Source organism: Ptychodera flava, chromosome 11 (genome assembly GCF_041260155.1).
Source record: "Ptychodera flava strain L36383 chromosome 11, AS_Pfla_20210202, whole genome shotgun sequence".
NCBI classification, from domain to species: domain Eukaryota; kingdom Metazoa; phylum Hemichordata; class Enteropneusta; family Ptychoderidae; genus Ptychodera; species Ptychodera flava.
In genome coordinates this window covers 26897814-26922759 of record NC_091938.1, presented here as the reverse complement: position 1 = coordinate 26922759, position 24946 = coordinate 26897814, and the positions used below count along the sequence as shown (strand labels likewise).

At 37.1% G+C, this 24946-nt stretch overlaps 2 protein-coding genes and 1 long non-coding RNA gene across 3 annotated transcripts; all 3 read left to right on the top strand.

Annotated features, from left to right (window-relative positions):
* LOC139143092 (uncharacterized) lies at nt 1–1511 on the top strand. Its single transcript, XR_011554523.1, has 3 exons — nt 1–68; nt 593–886; nt 1352–1511. It is a non-coding gene; the product is annotated as an uncharacterized lncRNA (long non-coding RNA).
* Nucleotides 1512–6149: 4638 nt separating this feature from the next.
* Nucleotides 6150–11164, top strand: LOC139143182 (uncharacterized). Its single transcript, XM_070713314.1, has 4 exons — nt 6150–6240; nt 6671–7048; nt 7553–7684; nt 11031–11164. The coding sequence occupies exons 1-4, from the start codon at nt 6237–6239 to the stop codon at nt 11162–11164; spliced, it is 648 nt and encodes a 215-aa protein (XP_070569415.1). The 5' UTR covers nt 6150–6236.
* Nucleotides 11165–19927: 8763 nt separating this feature from the next.
* Nucleotides 19928–24468, top strand: LOC139143091 (uncharacterized). Its single transcript, XM_070713255.1, has 5 exons — nt 19928–20021; nt 21225–21431; nt 21876–22055; nt 22247–22297; nt 22577–24468. Exons 2-5 carry the CDS (start codon nt 21284–21286, stop codon nt 22678–22680), a joined length of 483 nt encoding a protein of 160 aa, XP_070569356.1. The 5' UTR covers nt 19928–20021; nt 21225–21283; the 3' UTR covers nt 22681–24468.
* Nucleotides 24469–24946: the final 478 nt, after the last annotated feature.

Here is a 24946-nt window from a genome sequence, read left to right as displayed (position 1 = left end):
ACGTTTTCGGTGGCTCTTTTCAAGACATCTTTGTTTGAGAGAAAGCGTCCACCAAATTGAAGCCATGGGTAAGTATTTTACGGTGTCCGTGTAAATTTCCATGATACCTAATTTTGATATCGATGTTTTCCGTTCTTTTCGGAAGTGCTCTGCATCTGACTACCATTATTCCAATATCACTGTCCTATGCGATCGCCTGTACCTCTGGTACATTATCAAAGCGCAACACTCGTAAAATGAGGTGTGTAGATATGTGACGGATCGTAGTCGCGGGAAACGGCGTCAGAGTATGGTAATGGGATGAGTTGGAAAGTGGTCGATTATCGTAATCTTCACGTAGTCCATTTTATTGCGGCTTAATAAATAGTCATCTTGGCATTTTTAAGATAAGTTTGCACTTTTTACAGTGGAAGTGAGTTGAAATTATCCCATGGGTATTACAGTATGGCGGCACTCGGAAAATCAATTCAACTCTGTATCAAAGTAATATGAAGTGTGCCAATAACATGTTATTTGTAATTTGCTAATCGTTGGATCATGTAAATTCAAAACAAGTGTTTGTTTATGATATCATTATCTTTACTTCAAAAAGGCATACATCACTCCATAACGGTATTGCTGGCGATCGGTCTCTATATCCATAGTGCGAGGTCCGAGTCGTCGTATTTTGAGACGGAGGACGACTGTGTATCGAACTGCACCATAGGGGAATGCTTTGACCATGGGCTAGGAATTTATCCCCGCTACCAGTGCTACATCGTGACATTGACAGACGATGAGCCATCCACAGAGACGGGCCAATTTACATCGGTTACAGTCAAACATGCCACAAAACCAACTGAAGCGGACACCAATACCAAGACAACTGAGATCACTATCATTGACAGTTCGTATTTTCTTGGTTCATTTCACATTCTGGACAATAAATTTGTTGATCAAACTGATAAGAAACGATTGACTTAGACGAACGTGAAAGAGTCATTGATAGTAGGATTACACGTAGTCTAGTATTACATTGTGCACCATAAGTGACGGCAAATGCCACATAATTCAAATGTAGATGACGTCATACATCACAGATGTGCTATTTTCAGTTTTATTTCGGTGACGTAATTGTTTTTAGGGGAACAAAGTAAAGAAATTTATAATCATGCCGTGTTAACTAAAATAATTGCACTGTATTTTCATTAAAAGAAATAAACGCGTGACTGAAACATTGGTGTTTAATGTATATTTGATTCCTTTGTGAGCATTAGATCTGAAAGTCCTCAACTGAATACGAGACATTGCCCCCGATCAAGAACCAGGAGAAGAGATAGCCCATCATCTGAAAGTGTTGTCTTATTTTCAGGGTTGTTCAAGTCCACTCACTGGGTAATCGCCATCTCAGCATTACTGTGTCTGGCGTTAGTGTTTTCCATGGTAGCCGTGGTTGTCCAGTGCAAGGTGAGAAAGCAAAACGCCCGGATGTTGGTAAAGTTTTCAAGGATTGAAGAGATTCTTGTAAAACAACAAGGTAAGACTGCTCAACAGTGCCTTCCAAGAGAGCAGACTTCGTTGTGAAGGATTTCTGTTGAAGATTAGCTGGAAATGGCAAACTTTCTGACTCAATCTTCACCTATGCCTTCATATGATTTCATCATTATCATCCTCTTCCTCTGTATTATCATTACCATCGAAAAGTACTTTTCTATCTTTTCTATCTTTGTTACAAGGGCGATACGCAGGTGAAAATAGTTTTGAATTTCAAATAAAGGGATGTAATACTACCCGGCGAACTTTCACCACACAGGGGTTATTTGTTGATACATTTGGTATATTTTAAAGAGTAGTAAAAATATCTCTCGTCCACTACATGATTTGTCTGTCTGTCCGTCTCTCTCTCTTTCCTCCTCCTCTCTCTCTCTCTCTCTCTCTCTCTCTCTCTCTCTCTCTCTCTCTCTCTCTCTCTCTCTCTCTCTTTCTCTCGTAGACAAATGAGTCACACAAAAAGGTTAGATGGTGCGGAAGGAATAAAATAAGGAAAGGAAGCAATTATGTTATCGTTGCACATGCACAAGATTTTGGGCTGCTGCATTTTTTAAGTATCATTAAACATAAATGTGCTAAATATATGTTTGTTCCCTTCCAGGACCCAATTCAAATGAAGGAGAGGTAGAACCATTCCTTCATCAGAATGGGAGATTGGACGATTTCACTGGACGCACTGAAGCAAGAACATAGTCACCCTCATTAAAATCCCATTCCTCAGGGTGATCTAACAAGCAATCTCCAGTTTAATGACGTGAACAAAAATATGACTTTATCGTGTAACTTTGGTACGTTCATCGGTACCAACACAAGTTCATCCATCTGAAATCTCTTCCACGACTCGGAATATTTTTTACTTGCAGATATATAATAGAAACAAATCCGGAGATTAGACACTGAGAAACAGTTATAGTGAATCATTCCTATTTTCATAAAAACGACTGTTTGACTTGTGAACGAAAGTAAGTAGTCAGTCCAGCCAGTTATTCCCGGTTTGAGGACAACCCCCTAAGCATATCTATAGCAAGTGTTCCTTCGTCTATTAGATGTGGCTCCTAATCTAGACGGACTGCTAATAGTTTATAATTTCAGAGTCTCTTAGTATTTCTGTTAAATGTACAGTAATTGAGGAAAGTTTTGACATCTATAAGCAAAGCTGTACTACAAAAAAATACTTTTGAAACTACTTTGAAATTTAAGCTGTCCGCTTTGTGTCCCCAAATTATGCATAACAACAAATTTTAGTTCCAGTGGAGGAATAAGGCAACAGTGTTGATAATACTGAGTAGCAATTGTAAACTTTACATGTGTAGTTATGTCGCTCATCAAAGATATTGTATTTTTCAATTTAAGTTACGGTTTGCTTTGTGCTACTTTCACTTTTATTCGACCATATCTTGCCACTTTATTTTAGAAAACAGTTTCTTTGCTATAAAACTTGAAAGCCAATATACCACCTTATGTATTTATATTAAAGACAGATTCAGACGGAACGTATTTAAAAATGTTGCATTTGTACGACTTCTGGGGTATTCGAGATTGAAGTAGAAATGCATACTAATTGCACTTTACAGCATGCAATTAAGGTAGAACGCGCCTCAGAGACAAATATTCGGACTCTCAAATTTTCATAACTCTTTTCTGATCTAACACTTCTGGTGGCTCAGTTTAAAGCTCTTGGGGTAAACAAATCACCTCTTTTTTTCTAAAATCGAAAATTTTATTTCCCCATAGAGTTAAGACGTCCAAAATCGCATGAGGATTTTCATATTGTTCTTTACGCTCTGGGTTAGTGGCAATACTGGGAGTGAAAAGCAGAACTAGGGCCGGGGAATCGTGGCTGTGCTGTAATTTTTTTCCTTAGTCAAAATTTATATGTCTAAGCTGTCGAGAACAGAAAGACCACTAATTTCGGAGACAATGTCAGGTAAAGCATTCTAACAAGACAAAAATGTGAACCGAGAATTTGGAATCTGTGTGAGTTTATTTGCACATTGACGTCATTGATTTTTTTTTTTTTTTTTTTTTTTTTTCATTTTTTTTTGCATAAAAACTTTCATTTCGACGGTGAACCTTGGGGTGTCTCAATCAAAGCGAAGGAATTGCATTAGTCACGCGTTAGCTTTTATTATCGAATATCCCTTACGCGAGTTAGGAGAAACTACACAAGGCAACACTGCATTGATATATATAGGAAGTTGATACTATATGGGGGCATATAGAATTACACAACGGATAAATATATCCGTGTGTAATTCTCTATGAATCACTTTTAGAAAACTATTAAATAAACTATGTGAAAATTATATCTCGAGCAATTGAACTTTTGGTTCATTTTTAGTCACTGAATACTGTCACTTGCTTTTCCTTGACAACTGAACAAATTTCAAAATTTTAGTCGACTATTGTTGTACAACTGAAAGGTATTTTAACGATATTTTAAGTTTGTTTATGTCAACCAGATATTGACTTATACTTCTTAACGAAGTTCACAATAGTGTAGAAATAAAATTGCTATCTATTTATGTCACAATTTCGACATTTTTATAGAGCTACACATGTACACACGTACTTGCGTTTACGTATACGCAGGTCTAAGCTGCGTTCGTAAGGCCGAGGGTACTGAGAACTGTCGCAAGTTGCATTGCGGGCAGACCGTTTCAGCTGAGAAGGAACTGAAGTGTTTCACGGTTGAGCGACCTGATTTCCGAGTACAAGTCATAACGTATCACAGCTATTCACTCACAGACCGGTGGCGGGTCATTGTTGAAGTAGGGTTATCCGGGCATCAACCATAGCATATTTTGACATTAAAAACTCGTTCCGTGACCTTAAGATAGAATGCGCCGCGAGGACATACATCCGGACTCTCAGAATTCACGATATTTTCTGGTCTACCACTTTTGGAGGTCATTTCGAAGCTCTGGGAGCAAGTAAAATGTTTTTCGTCTTGGTTTTATGAAAATAAAGAAAATGAATTTCATCTGAAATACAACAGGGATGACGGTCATTTTGAATTTCAAAATTCGATAAATATTAGGTATTATGCACTAAAATTTGCACTATGACCCCTGATTTTTATTATTGATTTGCTAAGAGAATGATTAAAAAGTCCTAAGAGAAAGTTTGAGAAAAGTGTTTTAAGTCTGACAATTCATACTGTCAGTTGGCAACACGCTAACCAACTGAACGGCGCTGTTTGGACGGTGAGGTCTGAGTAAATAAAGTCTTTGTTTTGCGCTCCCCCCCCCCCCCACCTCCCACGCGTTGGTACCAGAGGTATTCATCGTCGAAACATTGAAGATGTGAGCTCCACACAGTCATGCAAAGGTCACAACACGGTCCCTCCACAAAAGTTTTGTGGAGGGACCGTGGTCACAAATAGGGCGCGACGGTCGTTCCGGAGGTCATTGCTCTTGAGATAAAAATATACAAAAATATACGCACAAGCGACGTAATACTTCCGTTCCGTTTTTGATCTATGTCTACGTCACCTGCCATATCAGGACAGTAACAGTACATTCCACACTGGCAGTTATTTATGGCTGAACTTACCATGACCCTGTGAAACTGGAGGTCAGAGGGCACGGTTCAATTGGTTCAATATTTGGGAGAAATTGAACCCAATATTGCTATTCATTACGCACATATAACATTCTCTGAGTTTCACATAATGATATCTTTCAACTTAATCTGTTATTTGACCGTTATTTTTGCTTGCAACAGAACACTTATCGATGACGTAAGTAACAACACACGTGACACGAGTTAGTAGGCCTATACAGAAGCTGATCTTTATGTCTTAACATTACAGATAGGGGGAATCGGAAATTCAAAATTAAATAACAATCGCTCATGAATAATTAACTTATGCTATACTTTGTTTTGTCTGATTTCTTTACTATGAAAAAGCATACGATAGGTGACTGTAAACTTGAACTCCTTCTCTTCCAAAGGTTACATCAAAGCGATCACAGTGAATTTGTACCTTCAGCACGCAGTTGATGAAAATGAAAAATGGACGATTCTGAACGAACACAGTCATAGTAACTGATACGTTCAGACGGGTACGAGGTGCACATTGTTAAATGGGTCAGATGTGACGATTAGACCAAATAAAAAATACGTGTGTTTCCTGTGACCCGACTGACCCCAGAAAGATTGAATCGCTAATAACTGCATGCCTCCAATAAAGTTACAAAATGGAATGTAATTCTGTAAAATAAAATTCGTGCCACGACAACACCACATTGTAACTTTATTCACAGGACATGTGTGTAATATTTGAGAGGTGTACAGTTCATGGCTAGTTTATGCATGCACGTATTGTGAAGGAAATTTCCACTGGTCTAATATGGCATGTGATGATGTTCAAAAATCGGTAAAGTCCCTCATCATCTGGTCATCAGGTGTAAGTACATTGTGAGATTACATTCATTGCAAGAATTCGCCAACTTAATGAAATTCAACGTCTTGAATCAAGTTTGAAGTCAATTTGAATGGTAAAAAAAAATTGCGCCTGGTGCAAAGATCGCGCCGTTTTTAAAGTAGTAGTTACATGTTTCTGTAGACACGTGCTTTTACCGGTTAGGGAATTCCCCAAGTCTGATCGGAACAACGCCTATGCAGCGCGGTTGTGTGAAGAGGGTGCTACCTGGGAATCCATTCCAAACTTTCAAGCTAAGCGGAACTTATCAGTGTCAAATATGGGTAAGTGTCTCTGACATACATGTAGATTTCACAAGTAATCAAACCAGATGGTTTATAATATGTCGATATCAGTTTAACACCATACAATGGCGTGCATAAGCGTATAGGTGTGTGTTAGTGTATGTACAGGAAGTTACGCTTCCTGTGATAAGTACAATTGAAGTGGTGAAGCTCGCCAGTGTGTCACTCCTATCTGCATTTTAAGAACCTGACCCGAACATAATGTCACTCTCATATGTGAAGGATATACGTAACATTCCAGTAAGAATGCAGAATGATACATTAACGAGCGGTGTCTTCACATCACCGTACTTTGTGTACAGATACAAATGATACATTTATCTACAGCTACAATAATTGTTTTGCAGATAGCCACATACATTTCCCTTTCGATTAATTTTAATTTTTAATTACCTCTTAAATTCAACAGCAACTGGTAGCAGTGTCTTCAGTTGGTCATTGACTATCATTGTGATCCTGGTTCAATGCCGCGGTGCAATTTCATTACGCTATGAGACGTTGAGCGACTGCCAAGGTAACTGCACCAAAGGGAGCTGCGAAAACCATGGGCCAGGAATCGACCGTCCTTATCAATGTGTTAAGCTGGGCGGTGATTCAGACCAAACAGAACAGCATGAATCCCATGATGCTAACAGCAATGATCAACAGCTGTTCCCGGACGAAACAGCCACCGAGCAACTTCAATCTCAGGATGAAGCAACAATGGAGCCCATTGTTTTAGAACTTAAACCGACCACGCCCAAAGAGGAATTAGGACAAAGCTCCGTAACGGTGACAGTGGAGTCTGGTACTGTATCTCCTTATAAGTATTGACAAGTTTAATATATTTGAATATGAATTTCTAAGTTTGTAAAAAGAGAAAACAGTTTGACTTATAAAGGCAATGTGTATTTTGCAAGACTCTCGCATCTTTGTATGCCATGTGATTGTACATGTAATTTCTAACCCTCTGATTATCATAAATTTTAAAATTGTCGAAGGTACAAATGTTACCGGGCGCTTTGTAAAAAAAAACGCAGTATCTAAAATATAATGAAAAATTATTCTTAAGTCATCATTTTGATGTTAAGATTTTGAGTATAACGATGTATACTGAGAATACGATTTTTTTCGAAGTATCCTTATGCAATAAATACGTTCTTATGCAAATCGTTTGTCCTCTTGAATTTTTACCCTTTAGTTCGTGGTTTATGTCTCATTTCAATAATTCAGTGATACGCGCCAATCATCGTGGCAGAATAATAATAATACATTTCAATATCTGAATATTTGTTGATAATTTCTTCAGCAGGGATTGTTGGATCCAATGGATGGGAAATTATCAAAATGGTGTTACTATGGCTTATATTGATAGTCGCAGCTATTCTCCTTTTATGGAAAATCTTGAGCTGCCTGAGGAAGAGAGATGTCGGAAATGGTCGAGGTAAGCATTGTTATCTCATGTTATCTATTGCCATTGTGATCGGTAAAATGAAACAAATGCAAAGAAGAGTGTATAAAACTGGTTGTCTTCTATTATCTGTTGAATTATCTCGCATGTTTGGTTCCTTCCTTTCCTCCTAATTGATATATAATTTCTTGCATTGCCTGGCGTGCGTGTTTAATGCTCGCCACTGGTTCGTATACAAATATATTTTGTTAGTCTGCCGAAATTTCAAGTCCAGTCTTCGGCTCTCTTTCTATCTTCCTGACTTTGTTTCTGTCAGTCGAATAGAATTCTTATTACTACAAGTTGGTGTATTTGAGTTCGTAAAAATGAAACTTATTGAAATGATTTTTTTCAACAACTTGTAGTTGTCAATAGAAATGGGCGACTAGAGACTGTGGCTAATGGAGGAAACAACCACTACCGAGGCAAGTATATCAAATGAACTTTTGAAAAATCAACTACTGACTTTGAATTCTAAACCTGTTTAACCCTTTGAGTGCCAAAGTCAATTTTTGTTGCCTTTTTTCCAAAACATTTGATCAAAATCGGTAGCCAATGAAAAGTGATAGCCATTTGGTCCAAATCATCAGAAAAATTACTGAAACAATCATAAAAAAATTGTAAAATGTTGCACTAAATTTTTTGTGGGAAAATATCAGCACTCAACGGATTAAGGTAGTGACTCGGGTTCCTTTGTAAATTTTAGCGATTTTGTGATTATTTCATATTCTGAACCCCTGAAATATGATCTTTTTATTAGAGAAAACTGTGAGATAACATTGTACTGGAAAATGTCTTAAATTTTAGTGAAAACACGGCCTTCTAACCACTGCGCGAGTTATTATTTTATTTTTGTTTTAACGGTCCGGATTACTGTCAGCGTTATCGTTATACCTTGAGGAGATTATGTAAATTTTTACGCACCATGTTGCGCATGCGCGCACGTCTTCATAAGAGACGCTATCCAACATGGCTGATGACTGCCGGCAGTATAAGCAGTGTAGAAAACGCAAACGGGGGCTGAAGAAGCAAAATGGAAAGCTGATGGACGCGATGTTGTGTGTTGGCCGCTACAGCTAACACACAGCATCGTACACAGGGCTAGGGAGAGAGTTGCCGACATCGACGGTTATATTATTTACGAAAAGTGAATAAAAGACTGGCATTTTTGGAAGCGATCGAGTAGCTGAGGTAGGCAGGGATACGACTTGGGCCCAAGAACGCTGAATTTCGACAGTAATTTGGCTTTTTACGTCAAGTCCCAAAAGGGATTTGAAGTCACCGACCCTACGTACGGGTCTTTGCAGGGTTGTGGTGAGCGAGGCGATTAGCTGTAGCGGAACACATAGCATCGTACGCCGGGCTATAGATTACACTGCCGTCCAAAGAGAATCTATTTAATCTTCACTGGAAAATATGGTTCTATAACAGCAGCCCATATCTTGGACAGTCTTGGACTTAGTTTGTCCATGGATGTAGGAAGCATGGTTTGTCCAATTTGTCAATCCGACACTGTTATGTCGGTCTAGAGCACAGCAACGTACGCGAAACGTCGCTTCACGATCCTTCCCTGTCAATTTCTATCTGTGGTCAAGAGAGTGTCGCTGGGTGTCGCGATATGTCGCCGTTTCAATTTTACAATGAGTGAATCTGTCGAGTATCGCCTCAGTCGTTTATTTTAAGTCATGAAGAATCGCTTTTACGTGTAACTGAAGTTGATTTTGGTTTCATACCCGAGGCCATAATAGTACATGTCACAGTGGAAAGCGAAATAGCGCACGAAAACCCGGTCATTTTTTATGGTGAGCAAAAGGACTGCAGCAGATCACATGTGAAAACCACAAAAACAAGTGCGACTTTCCCGCATTCCTTGAACTTCTCAACTACAGAATTTTTTAGAGCATCGAGAGTTGGTCGTCTCATCTCCGAAAGCAAGCAAGCAAGCAAGTGACGTCTTGTACTATAGGCACAAAAATCGGCACTAAAATGAACTGGGCAACCATTTCACACTTGGTACGTGCATTAATTACGGGCTGTGAGACCGGAAGTCGAGCGCTAGCGAGAGAGCGAGCGCGCGTCGTCGGCAGAACGCAGACCTGTAAACCATTCCGGCTGTATGATTTTTTTAAACTTTTCTCGTCTTGTAACCAGACTCTAACCGTTACAAACAGTGTACAGTTAATATAATTACAAGCTAGATACGTATTTGACAAACAGATTATGCCCTGAATTATCTCTCTAGTGTTTATCGTGTAAATAGTACCCACCGCTTACGCTGACCAGCCTCACGTTTCTACGCACAATTTTCATCATTTTTAGGCGAACTAATGTTTAGGACTTGTCAGAAATTCTCTAACCTGATGCCCAATATTTAACCTAGACCCAGATCGAATAATTTTTTATGAAACGCACAAAAATCCGACTTTTTTCGGCGATTTTGTGTGAAAAATGGGACGTTTACACAAATCGTCGATTTTCTCAGTTCCGATTTTTGCTATGTATGCGCACCTTCAAATGAGTGTAAGTCGGCGACGCGTGGGCGGATTTCCCCGATTTTCGCATGCTAACACTTCATGAATAGACCTGAAAAACCGTGTCTTAGATTTTTGATAAACCCCCCTGAAGTGACGATAACTTGACAAACGTGAACAAAAGCCGATAATTTATGCGAAAATCCGACAGTTCACACTTCGAAGGCTCACTGTGCAGAAACAAAAGCGAATTTCAAAATCCAAAACACGGTTTTTCCCCCTGTATATCCAGCTGTCTAGTGCCGTTAACAGATCACTTAGGGGTGCTGTCAATTCTTACTTATACTCTTTTAAGTGAAAAAATTCAAAATCACATGTTTTTGACTTAAACAAACATACCAATGCATGTTTTTGACAACTAAACAAAATTTTTACCTTCTTCAAATATAGACCTATTAGAAAATGTACCACATGTTGGGTGTGAGACCCTGTTTTCTATGTGAAACTTTTGATTGAAAATATGTGTCAACCAAACTGAGTCACTACCTTAATAGTTGTATGTGTACAACTCACTGACTGTCTTTATTTGAAAATTGGACTTCATTTAAAAAGTTTACTTTCATTTTGCCGTTGAAAGCAAAAATCCGAAAGCCAATTAGTTGACTGAGACTCCTTTTGTCGCAGTTTATGCAGAGATTACTGGAATTTTGTGAAGTTTAGAATTTAAAGACAACATACGATTTATCTTAAACTGATGACATTGAGAAGACTTGAGATACTAGGAGACATATTCTATGCTCATGACCACACATTTCTTGCATAAAAGCTGTTTTTGTTAAACTGTGTACATGTCTTACTCTTTATTTTAGTTGTCGCTAATATTGACAATTATGAACTGCAACCAACGAGATATCAGAGTGCGAGACACGATAATCGCCATGACCAGACAGCACTTCCTATCGTCCACACTCAGGCTTCGTCCAGCCACGACTCTCCTGCTTAATGACGTAGTGGAGCAGATAAGTGAGAAAAATGTTTCAAATTGTGATACAAGCATGAAAATGTAGTAACATGTTAGGTCACTTTTTAATAAAAAACGCTAGCCACCAAAAAATCTAATATTTGAGTGATATTATTCAATATTGAGTCAGAAAACTCTGCCTGTAAAGTACAGTATGAGAAGAAAATTTAATGTGTTAACAAATTTAATGAGTTAAATATAAAATATCATCACTGCCCACCACTTTTAAAATATTTTTGACATTTTTACGACATTCCAGAATTCTGTATATCCGCAAGTGTATTGAAGCTTAATCAAGAGATAGGGCAACAAATGTGAAATGCACTCTGTGATATTGCAGTTAAAGTAAATGTCATACCTACCAGGGCACACTGTTGCTATGAAAGCAAGAATGAGATCACATATCAGCTAAGTATGTTGTTTTCAAACTTTGGTCAATATATTAAGTAGCCCAAATACTAATTAATTAGCCCTATCATCGCTTAGTTAGTAGCACCCGAATTGACAGGATGTGCCAGCGTGGGAGAGCCTAGACAAGGCTGACAGGACTTTAAATATTCGGATAATGTACAGGTCGCATGGGTCATAAAGGGAATGAAGGCAACTTCACAAGTTGGTTCTAACTTTGTAAGGGATACGGTATAATGAGTAGATCAATGACGTTTCATCGGACACAGGGCATTGATAGCTCTTTGATCCTGGTCATGTGATCTGAGTCCCCGGGAAAACGGTTTTATATTTGTGCGATTCGTCTTCACGGTGTTTCAGGAGCAAAGTGAGGTCCCTTCTGCCGTAGCTCGAATGGATTTGTATTCGCAAATGTTTTGGTTTGATGGTAGTCATTGTTCACAAAAGAGAGATGCTAGAATCATTATGTGCTGGTCTGATTGGTGCTTGCTTGTTGCACTGACACTTCGTTTAAATTATCCTCATGTTTTATTCTGGAATGCCCTTAGCCAGTGTTTGATCGCCCTCTATTATTTCCAGTTTCTTATTAAACATTGTCTGTATAAGGATGGTTTTAATGAATGGACTAAAGGTCGTTGGGTAATTCAGGTTTTGTTGTCAATCTATTACTCCCATCTTTTGCGATGAGGTATAGCTGACTTTTTTTTTACGTTGACTTCATTTTTGATATGAGGTATTTGGTTTTCTGTAATTTCATGTAGTTTTTGTGTGAAGAATTTGACCTTTTCTAAAAAATCTACGTTGTTGCATCTGGAAGCATATCTAAGGAATTCACCTTGAATAAAGCCTTTGAACGTGTTGTTTGGGTGGCAGGAACTTCTTAATGATTATTGGAACATGTCTGTTTGTTTTCTTTCGGGTTTGAAAACAAGCCTTTCATGACCTTGAAGACCACTAAGTCTAGGTATTTTGTCGATAGAATGTTAACACGTGAATTAAAACGTATGGTGCAGGATGTATCACTCCTCGAAAAATGTTAGAAGTCTACGTTCTAGATCTGTTCCTAAGTAAATCATAAAAATGTCGTCTCTGAAACGTTTCAATAGGAATACTTGACCAGAGAGGAGATTCGATATGATTTTCTCTTTCATGTGATGTCAGATATTTCTGGTGAGGCTTGTGAGTCCATGCTGTATGCACAGATTTGTTTGTAGTATTCTCTGTAGAATTCATATATGCTATGTTTCAGAATAATCGACTATAGAACTTTCATGTTGGTTTATGGTGGGGTTTTTTTTTGTATTTAAATTGTTTTATTGGTAACATTTTCTTTAGTAACATGAACTTAAATTAAAATGAAGTACAGTGCTTAGTTATCTACAATTTTGTGTAAAACTGAAATCCATTTGCTACAATGTCTCTCTAATTTGTCTTTTTCCAGAGCTATTTCATTCTCTAGATGGTAGTTGAATTTCGCTTGCAACATAAAAGCTGCAAAGTGTGGTTTACTCTGTTTCATTTTCATGGCATAGATGTGTCTTTTGGCTAATAGTAGCAAGTGATTGTGAATGTCAGAGTAACCGTCAACACCAAAGAGCACTTCATTTAAGTTATGTCTAGTGAACAAACTGAGAGATTCCTCGAAAAATGTGTGAAATTCGTTCCAGAAGGTCTCAGTGAATTTACAGCTGTAGAAAAGATGATCTAGTGTCTCGTTGCTGTTTTGGCAGAATGAACAGAGCGGTGATTGGTCCATGCCTCTTCTAGATAGATCGTAGTTTGTGTACAGAATATGATGAAGAAGTTTGAACTGGAATTCACGTGTTTTTGTGTCTATGGCTACCTTAAATGGTAGACTATATATGGGAGACCATGGTCCAGTAAAGTCATATTCTCTTTCATAATAGCGTTCATTAATTGGACTTAATTCCTCTTTACTGTAAATGGCGTTTCTGATGCTCTCCCTGGTAACTTTATGGGAGGGTCGAAAGTTACAATTAAAAAACACATATTCGTATTCATCTTTAAACACCGGTTCAACCAGCAGTGGCTCTGGCCACCTAACTCTGAGACATGTGATTGCTCCGTAAAGAAGGAGAACTTCGTTCCCTTGGAGGTTTTTGTTGGCTAATTTTTCCCATGACAGATACCCCTCCTCGGTAAGTAAATCAAAAATTAATTCAAATCCTTTCTGTCTTAGCTTTGGGTTATAGACAGAATTCCCACCAATTGTTCATGTTGGTTTATGGTGTTTTTGATACCGTTTGTGTTTGCTGAAACACCTATCACAGCATATAAAAGGAAAACAAACATAAAAGACACCCACGTTCAAGCGAAAATCAAACACGGGGATAATACAAACGACCCGTCTCGGCAACAAACCACGCTATAGTTAACACAATTTGACACAAAAACCACTAAAATCGGTCTTAAATTGTACATTGTTTGCCTAAAAACTAGTATATGGATCGATTTGCTCGGAAGCCATATTGGAAAAAGACCGCCATACAGCCGCCATCTTGCATTACCCCAAAATATACCTTAAACCTGCAAAAGCAGTCTCAGGCACATAAAACATGTAATTTGACACAAAACCACCTATACCGGTTATAAATTGTGCATTTTATGCCTTAAAATATAGTATATTGGTTTCTTTGGAAGCCATATCGGAAAATAGCCCTCACACACCCGCCATTTTGGATGAACAAAATCAAAACATATGTCTTTAAAACCTGCAAGAACAGTCTCGGGCACATAAAGTACATAAGATTTGACAGAAAAAAACCACTTAAATTGGTAATAACTTGTGCATTCTATGCCTTATATTTAGTGTATGGTTTGCTCGTAAGCCACTACATCGAAATGGTCGCCATCTTGGATGGCAAAATCCCAAAATATACCTTTTAAACCTGCAAAAACAGCCTTAGGCACATAAAACATACAATTTGCCACAGAAATCACTTAAATTGGTAAGAAAATTGTGCTTTTTATGCTACAAAATGTTCACTCGGCAGCCGTATTGGAGAATTACCACCAAATGGCCGCCATCTTGGATTTTCTGGTGTCTAAAGTGATACACCATTGAAGAGACAAAGTTGGCCATTTTTCATGAATTTTGTTTGATACGAGAAACATCTTGTTTGACATGTTGAAAGATACTGAATGAATGAGTGGCCATGCATATATTCGGCTCCGGTTTTAGACAAATGAAACCATCGTGAAAAAGAATTAATGGCCATGACCCTTAATCCATTCTCGAAATGGTTTCATGTATCGTGTATCAAACAAAAATTCATGAAAAATGGCCAACTTTGCCCCTTTAATGATCCTCCAAAATTTCATGCTTGTATCATAAAATGGAATATTTTGCCCAAATACCACACCTTTCTGCTCTACTAACGTCCTATGAAGCATTTTAGACCGAAGGAAGTCTGTAAATTATTGTTGAATCTGTTTCGTAAACGATTAAGGTTGAACGCGTCTCGAAATTGAAAGATTTAACTTCTGCCAAAACTTTTCCCGTGAAAACTTTAAATCCTTTCTCTCTGAAAGGTAAGGGTATTATGAGTCAACGTGAAAATTGCGTAACTTGGGAAACCTAATCACCTGATATTTGTAAATCACAGTGGACGCTATCGTTATGCTGACTCTACGAGAAAATGAAATTTATTTTTTTTTTATAAAAGAGGCTGTGAAAAGATTTCAAATGAGTCCACATTGGCAACAAACTCGCATGGTATCACGAAAACTTGAGAATCGTAATATCTTTCCTAGAGACGCATTCTACCTCAGACAGCAGTTTGTAACTTTACCCCAGCAGGAATAATCATGCACATATCAAGCCCTATGTTTTAGTTTGTCGTAGTATACATGTACGCTTTCTCATTCTCTTTGTATAGTAAATAATGATGTCACGGGGAAATATTTTTACATAACTTATCTTTCTCAATGGTGACAGAACGATGTTAAATGTGTGTCCTATATTTCTTGTATTAGATACACTGAGAAACAAATAAAACGTCAGTAGTTTTTTTCTACAGTAAAGCTTACATTTACAATCATCTTTGGATGATTTACGACCATGAAGGGTTTGCCATTTGACCCCAACAGTAGCACTATTGCGTTCTGTGGTACTTATCGATCGTGCTGTATTTTTTTTCTATCAGTATTCGTTTTGTATTGTATTGTAAGTTAAGTCTCAAAGAAAGTTTCGCATGCAAGTATATATGACACAAATCGTTTTTCACATCTTTCAATTAAAAAGGTGTAAGTTAGAATACGAAAACCGCAGAGACATCATCCACGATCAAAAATATGTATAGTCAGTAGTTCATTCGACATTATTTTTTCCTTGTCAATATTTATAGATGATATAAGAATATTTGCAGATGATTACATTGAACAAATGTAAGAAGACAAAGATATTTTTCTTTGTCATATTTGCGGATGATAGGATAATAGAAGCGTTGGGAAATGGATCGAACCAATGCAAATATATTCCTTGTAATATTTACAGATGATAAGATAATAGCGTAGGAGAGTGGTTTGAACCAATGTAAGAATATTTAAATATTTTCCTTGTCAATATTTGCAATTGATAGGATCTTAGGAAAACGGATTGAACCAATGCAAGAATATTAAAATATTTTCCCTGTCAATATGTACAGATGATAAGATAATAGAAGCGTAGGAAAGTGATTTGAATCAATGTAAAAATATCAAAATATTTTCCTTGTCAGTTTTTTGCAGATGACAGGTTACTAGAAGCGTAGGAAAATCGTTCGAACGAATGTGAGAATAGTAAAATAGTTGTCCTTGTCAGTATTTGTAGATGGCAGGGTAAGAGAAGCATAGGAAAATGGTATGAACCAATGTGAGAAGATTAAAACAACTTGGTTTCGCCTAGAAGCGTTTTTAATAATTGACTAATTCGCAAGCGCAATGATACCCTTGTATTGCATGCTAAGACAATAAAATACTTTTCAGTAAAAGTCTTGCAATTAATACTGATAAATTTACCAGGTTACGTTGCGACATTGATATGTATGCCAATATGGTGTTTATAGTTAAGTCTTTGAACTTAATCTTCAATAGCCTTAAATGAAAGTAGTGTGTGCCTTGAAAATAAAAGAGTCACACTGATGGTCAAACTTTCCTCAAAATTATTTTAATCATAATCAACAATCTGTACTGCAGAAACAAATTACATAGTCTTTACCGTTATTTGAGATTAAAATGGTTACAATCACTGTGTTATCTCTTTGCGGGAAACGGCAAAATTCCCGATTTTTTCAAAACTAAGCCTGAAGAAACTTCATTTATTTCACAAGCTTCAAAATGAGTGCTGAGGCCCAAAGAATATTATATATACAAACTTAAGAGCCCAAATATCAGTCCCTGAGGCGCACACTACCCATATCTTTCCAATGTAGCCTAATAGTAAAAGTATATTTTTTATCTTTACATAAGTTCAAAATGTCAGTGCTTCATTAGTTTTCAGACATACATTTGTTTTTTATGTGATACAAAACGCAGCCGATAGATTTCGTAATCCAGTTGTTGATTACTTAAAACTGGCAAAGAAAATCAAATATTGAACCTGATACATGTAATTTAGAGGTGGGGAAACTGTATAAAAATGCAAAGCTCCGTATCTTCAAAGATGATTAAAGATAAGATTAATTAAAGATTAAAGATTGCGAAGATTAGAGACAGTTATAGAAGTCACAATACATGCTAAACGGTCGAAATATTAGAAATTTGGTTTTGTCTGTAAAAGCAGTTCCAGTAGCAATATTTGTGACTAAATTCCTATTAAAAGTGACCGTCTATAGTTGTATTCTCTTTATTGGCCGTTGTTATACACTATGTGTTATCCATTTCATGGTAGGTTTTCTTATTTTGTAACGACACTTACGTTTGCCTTTTGCTGTTTTGAATATTTTTGAAGTAATAAAGATTTCTAGATGTGCTGACGTTGGTGTCTTCTCAGGGCATGTTTTTTTTTCATATTTAACTTGAGGAGGAAAAGTAAGGGAATTAAGCTCCACAAAAACACACCAGGGACTCTTAAAAAACTGTAGGACTTCAATGAGCACCGAAATTTATAACAAATTGCAGTGAAATGATAAAACATTGGTATTTTTATTTCAAGTATGTTCATTACTTCCTCCTTTGCTTTACCATATAACATAAAAGAATGCCAAGCATTTGGCTATTTTATGCTACACCTTGAGTCCCTTGGGGCTGTTACGTTACTAAGTATAAGATGGTCTCTTTGATGCAAGAAAATTTACATATTTATCTGAAATTAAGACTGAAACAAATACATTTACAGAAGCTTCTAATTTGACTCGATGATTTCAGAAAGTTCATGAGAAAGAGTGGCACACTGATGGTTTTGTATGCAAAACCACTCTATTTTTTCAGTAGTCTTACTTTTTGAAAGTACATTTAAACTTCAGGTATCAGTGAAACACGTCTAAAAATTAAACAGGAAAAAGCATATGAATGTTACATGAAAAATTTAAACAGTCAGTCAGTGTATTCAAAACGACCAGCAGTCAAGTCGTTTCGCAGAATGACCTGTCAGCGTAAGGACCAGTGCTGTCGATGGGATCAAATCAGTGTTATTGCCACTCTGTCTACTCTCAAACGGTCCAGTTTTACTGTCAGTGTAGTGTGGTATCCCAATGATGTGATTGAGTGCGTTTGTTTTATTAGTATGAGTCATGTGTCTGATTCTGAGTCCCTACTGACTTTTGTTAAATTATTTCTTGAGGTTCATTTCCTGGACAATGTAGAATGGTTTGGATGTGAGCAGCTATGATATAGCACTTTTTTTTTCAATGTTTTGTGTTTTTACTTTCTATTTCTACCACAATATTTATCAAACGTTGCCAATTTAAATTTTCTAAGATATTAAATGAAAAAATATTTTGACCAAATCATAACCCTCACATTTTTTCTAATCCCTCTTTTCGTATTCACTTTCTCTGTGTCTTGACCTGATCTTTTTTTACTTTTTGAGTGTTTTAGATGTAGTCATTAACAATATTGGTTGGAATAATTTATAATCTTGTAACGTTAACAGTAACCGCAACATACGCAAGTCCATATAAATGTTAATGTTGCTACATGACTGATAATTATTAATGGTCCTGTCGTTATTTTATGTATGAAAAAATTGTTTGGGCTTTCGTTTCTGTATATAACAAGGAACTATTGGATTGCTGTCAAATACGTGTAACGATTACACTTGTACCAAATTGACTGTCAAAAATATGGTATGCAATTTGGAATCAAGAAAATTAGTTATCTATCAAAAATATATTGTTTCTTGCAAATTATTATCATGTTAACTGGTTTGTTAGTGTTATTTCCTCATACTAATTGAGTTCACTTCGTGTTGAAATATCTATTTTCAGTACTGTCATCTGTTTTGGATAGTGTAAGTGCTATGCTTTACATAAATCTATCTTGATAGTTATACGTTTTATTTATTTTTAACAGAAAATAATCTCTATTTATAACAAGTAAAAATACCAGCTCAAAGGAATGCGGGCATATGTATGGGTACGGGCGCCATCAAAAAAGTAACAAGTGGGAAGCGTTATCCCTCCAGTTTTAAAAGAATTGTCACCAAACAATACACACCAAACACCAAAATCCTGCATCCCCTTGAGCAAACAACAATAAAATTCCTTACATAGTTGAAATCTATCGGAAATACATTCACTGTATATCGGATATCAGTGCTGCTGATAGTCCTACAGACAAATCTGATTGGCAAACAGCAATCACGTGATTTGTGAACTGTGACCCCAATCAAATAAGTTGACCTGATATTACACTGAGCCTACACGCGACGAACACGTGGGTTTAGTTGCTATTGCACAGGGTAGCCCGTAGTGACAAGTATTATCTTTGTTTGTTGTCACTGTCAAACCAGAGACAAAAACCAACTCAAGTTTACCGAAGTAGTGTTCCGAAAACCTTCGCCAGCCAATACGCGAATTCTTTTAAATATAACCATGGCTTCTCGAGGAAAGTTCAACTGCACGTGAAATTAATGGCATTAAACCATTAAGATTGATGTCTCCGATTTCGTCTTGCTGAACAGTTAGGTCTAATAGGATACCTAGAATTTACTTCGATGGAGCTACCTTCATGCCCGATTGTACATTTTCAATTCAGTGCACGTTTACTGGTCTGATATGGCAGGCCAATGGGACGAATCTATTCCATTGGCCGGAGTGGCAGCTAAGATGGTAATTTACATCAGACCAATAACTTTTCGCAAACTCTAAGTATCAAGTGCATGACAATGCACGAGCGTGTAGTGACAGGTATTAACTTTGTTTGTTGTCACTGTCAAAGTATTCTGCATTTCTTTATTATTACTCCGGTACGGCCACGCCCTTAAATGTTGGTATTTATTCAACAACGATTATTCAGCTCAATTGGTCAGACAGGTCTAACAGGTCTCCTAGCAAACGCTTTTGCACATGCGCTGTAGTTCCTAATATATCATCAGGGAATTCCCCGTACATGTAGTCGATTAAAAATTGAAGGTGACCGGCAGTAGACGCATGTACAGGGTCTTTTGTGATATATCTTCACAAAATTGAAGTTACATGCAATTTTTGGACTTTCTTCTTTCCAGGACTGATAAAAGTTTACTCGCAAGATGAATTAAATTTGTTGGATGATAGTCAAGGAATCATTTTCTGTAATAAGGAAATAAGAACCAGTTTGATGTTCAGAAATAAAATCATTTCGAGTTTCAATCACATTTGAATATTCCCGCTAATATTAATATAACTGAAGACTTTGCAGGCTTATCTAAATTGGGTTGCAATATCCTTTTTTAAAAGATTGTTCTCATACTTAGTCTTATCCTACGACAAGATTATTGAGAAACGATCCAATTCCTTGAGCAGCCTTAAATAGCTGGACATACAACATTCAGTTCAACTTAAACTTCAAATTACCTGGAACACCAGCAAAACACCGATAGCACTAATCATGACACGAGACCTCTCGACAAGATATGATCTTAAGACGCCTATTTGGTTGGCTTCGACATTGCCATCTGATGATAAAGAATAAACATACGTCGCAGCTCGAGTACAGCTACCAATAAGTCAACCAGAGATTGGCAAGTGTTAGACATATGAATCTAACGCTATTAAACAGTCTAATGGCACATGCATGAGATGAGACAATTACAACAAGGTATATCTGAACTGCCTATGAACTGTCAACATATAGCGTGTACAACAAACAATGTAGAAAGAAAGCCAAACTTAATGCATGCAGTCAGAAACAGGAAGAAGTCTATTTTATCTGCTAACTTTAAATTAAAGTCTGTTTTACCAAAATTTAATCAGCACGAAGGCAAAACTTGTTACTGGTCCGACCTATCTTTGAAAAGCAAATCCAAAAATTCATAACCTTTATGATGTCTCCGCACTTTAATAATGGCACAATATGGGGGTAGAGTACGTGACAGTAGATGAAATAGATCATTTGTTTTGTACTCATTTTCTCCTAAGTATGATATGTTAAAAATGAAATCCTCATATCTAATGTATTTTATTATCTAAACAAGCTGTTTTCTTATAATTTTCAGTATCAAGTTATATATTCAACCTAGTAGGGGTCTACTTTATTTATACTTGTTTGGTCAATATGATACACGGTGGCGTCATAGATGCATGCAGTCGTTGTGAAGGTGTGTGCATTGATCATGGGCAAACTATTTATCCCCGGTATGAGTGCAGGGAATCTTCAGCAACTGTATCAACTAGACAGACAACTCTACTTCCTAACATTCATGGTGAGTAAGATACGTAGTACTGATGTATGTATGTATGCACCGTCGGACGGTGATGTGTGTATGTATGTATGTATGTATGTATGTATGTATGTATGTATGTATGTATGTATGTATGTATGTATGTATGTATGTATGTATGTATGTATGTATGTATGTATGTATGTATGTATGTATGTATGTATGTATGCATGCATGCATGCATGCATGCATGCATGCATGTATGTATGTATGTATGTATGTATGTATGTATGTATGTATGTATGTATGTATGTATGTATGTATGTATGTATGTATGTATGTATACATGTATGTATCTATGTATGTATGTATGTATGTATGTATGTATGTATGTATGCATGCATGCATGCATTCGATATGCATATATCCATTCATTTGGCTGATATGGTTCCCCAAATGATAGGTTTTAAAAATGCTCTCTCACAGGTTCGCCAACGCAAGCGTTGTCAGGACTTCCGTCATGGATATACGTCATTATTGTCCTATCTGCTGTAATTAATATTCTCGTCTTAGTAGCTGTCTCGTATTTATGGAAGAAACAGAGCAAACCAGACAAGACCGAAAAAATATTACAAAAATTGGAACTAATTGACAACAGATTGAAAGGTGAGCAATAATGTTTGATTTGTTCCCACAAAGCACAGCTTCATTCCAGAGTGACAGGGAATCGATCGTTTTTGTCGCCAAAATCATCATGATTAGTATCAACATAACCAACATTGCCACGATCAGAATAATTTTAATTATCGTTGGTTGTATATTTTAAGTTTAACCATTAAAACAACAATATTTTTCAGATTCACCAACGCAGACACGTGGCACATCAGATAGAGATTACTCTGGTCTGGGTAAGTTAATTTATCAGTATCATAATTAAACCACCCCACGTCTACTTGCGCTAGTAATAATTACATACTGGAGAAACGCATGCATGCTCCGTGGATGATGATTGTTTCTACCTGTACGATCACAATGATTAACATGCTAGGGAAATACCATCAGATCCCTCTAGGCATACAGGTTTGAAAGCTTCTCTTTATGGCCTAGTTTGAGAAAAACAACCGAGAGCACGTTATCAAATTGTTTTACCATGTTCAAATATTAAAAATCCATCGAACACTTTTCAGGAAATCAAGAAGAACGGCAGTCAATGTTGCCACAAATGCAGACAGCACAGGTACAGATTCGCAACAATGAAGGTGTTCACTATTCTACTCCAGCCAACTTATAACGAAAGGATACATAGATGCCACCACTGGCCGCCACTGGCCGAAGTAATCAATGCCGTTGAGGGCGCGCTCATTTATCACTATCCTTTTTATTACACTATTTCATGTGCAGGGTTTCCTTCAAATAAGATATGACCATATTTTTTAAGTGTATGACAAATTCAAAACAGGGAATGGCCGCCAGGGTTGCTTATCTAAAAGGCAAAAATGAGGACAATTTTGCCCAAAGTTCAATATCAAAAGGGGAAAAGAGAATGTTCCAAGCTCCTTCCTTACTGGAAAGGTTTTATTCACATTCGCATAGTATGTCGTTGTGACTTTCGAGTGTACAAGTGATTTGGAATGCGATTGAGATGCAAATTTTCCTGTCCCTATGTGTACTTATACTTGTCCCTTACACGGAAGTTAATATTCATTCACTAAACAAACGTTCGGTACGTTCATCCACTGTATTTGATATCCCAGTCACCAGAGACCATGATGGCAAGGCATTGCAAATCCCGTGAAATTTCAACTTTTTGAGTTAAATATGTAAGGTCTTGGATACTGTTTTTGGACCATACACCGAACAACAACTATGATTTCTTTTGGCAATGCAATGATAACTTAGTCAGTTTGCGGAAAGCTTACATTAACACGATTGGAAATGATTTGGGATAATTGGATAGGGAAGTAATCTGCAAATGTAAGCTCACCCGCTTTTCGTTTTAAGTTACACACTTGTTTTTATGGGTATTACTAATTGTAATATTGCAACATTCAGCTAAAGGGCACCTAACACTTTTGAGAAATATGAAGATCAAATTATCCCAAATTAGTTCAAATCGATTTAAATTGACATTTTATCTTAGTACAGCACACACCTTCTCAAAAATCACTCTCTACCGAGCTGTGATGTAGTGTACTGCATGTCATGTACTGCCGTTGCAAAGATACATACATTAGCCAGACCATACTTTCTAATGTACAATACATATCTTAGTAACTTTATATCTGTTCGTATTGTTATGAGTTTGAAGTTTTTGTACTCGCTATGATCTTTCAATTCAAATTGAATATCGGGATAGTAAAGTTATTCCTAACCAATTAAAGACACGTTGTTTACTTCAAACCTTGTCAATTACACTACAGCGTTCACGGGCATCTTCAAAACTTACTTTACCGAGTCACTTTCTAAATATTCACTGTACATTATGCAACAACGTTTACTAATAACTGTACCGGTTAGTTGTCCCGTGTTTTTATGGCATATTAAAATCTCTCTATACATCATGAAATTGATGTATTTTATTCAAGGATTATTTGTCGGAGTTATTCATAGAAACTTGAAATCCTGCAGTGATCGGATATAACCTGACTAAGAAATCCTTGCATTTAGGTGCACACCGTATGCAATGTGCAAGACACTACTTCTTATATAAGAAAAATTACTGCACCCTTCCTAACCTTATCCAATATTAGCGAGCGAACATTTTCACGGAGAGGAAAAATCTCGCTAGCTTTGGGTAATGTTCAATCTATCACATTCATTTGACTTGCTTTAGCCGTATACCGGAAAAATCTGACAAGGTTCTTAATGTAAAATGTCAAACCAACTTTGCAAACCGCATTTTGTAAGCGATTGCGCAGCATACGAACTTTCGGAATTAGCGGAATCATACTAGTGTTTTTTGCCTTATAAGCATATCCGATCATTCTCCAAGGCACTAGTTGATTACTTTTACACAGCGCCTTATGTGAAGGTACATGTACCGAACGATTAATTGAGGTAAATATCAAGACGTCGCATACCTTGATTATGTCGCTCTTCCCACGGCTACACCATGTTGCGATGCAGTAATGTTTTGCTTCATGTTTTGGCCTCTGCTGCTAGGGGAATCCCTGACGCTATATTTAGGATCTGACATGTACAGCGCATGTGCAAAAATGGCATAATGTTGACTACCTATCTTAAGTTGGCGCAGTAAAAACCTTTGAATAAAACTACTTTGGAATGCGACACAGTGGCTTTTGGCGATGTATTACTATTGGAGTTATCGCGGGACCCTGTTGGAACTTACGTATAGCGTTTCTCCTACACGTGAGCAGATGTCACGCTATTATACAACTCGGTGGACACAGCTAACGACCGTTTGTGGTCATCCAGCTCAAAAGCATAAAAGCAGCACTAATGCGTATTAACAAACTCGCCAACTTTAGCCAAGTCCATGCCTGCGGGTAAAAACACAATACAATAGGGAACGCGCCATGGTCGCAGACAAGACGGTG

What these genes read in the sequence shown, in the direction of transcription:
- LOC139143182 (XM_070713314.1), top strand. An exon ending in AACGGTGACAGTGGAGTCTG is followed by an intron (nt 7,049 to 7,552) that starts GTACTGTATCTC and finishes TTTCTTCAGCAG; the next exon opens with GGATTGTTGGATCCAATGGA. An exon ending in AGATGTCGGAAATGGTCGAG is followed by an intron (nt 7,685 to 11,030) that starts GTAAGCATTGTT and finishes TCTTTATTTTAG; the next exon opens with TTGTCGCTAATATTGACAAT.
- LOC139143091 (XM_070713255.1), top strand. Translation starts at nt 21,284, where the DNA reads ATGATACACGGTGGCGTCATAGATGCATGCAGTCGTTGTGAAGGTGTG. An exon ending in TCTACTTCCTAACATTCATG is followed by an intron (nt 21,432 to 21,875) that starts GTGAGTAAGATA and finishes GCTCTCTCACAG; the next exon opens with GTTCGCCAACGCAAGCGTTG. An exon ending in AATTGACAACAGATTGAAAG is followed by an intron (nt 22,056 to 22,246) that starts GTGAGCAATAAT and finishes AATATTTTTCAG; the next exon opens with ATTCACCAACGCAGACACGT.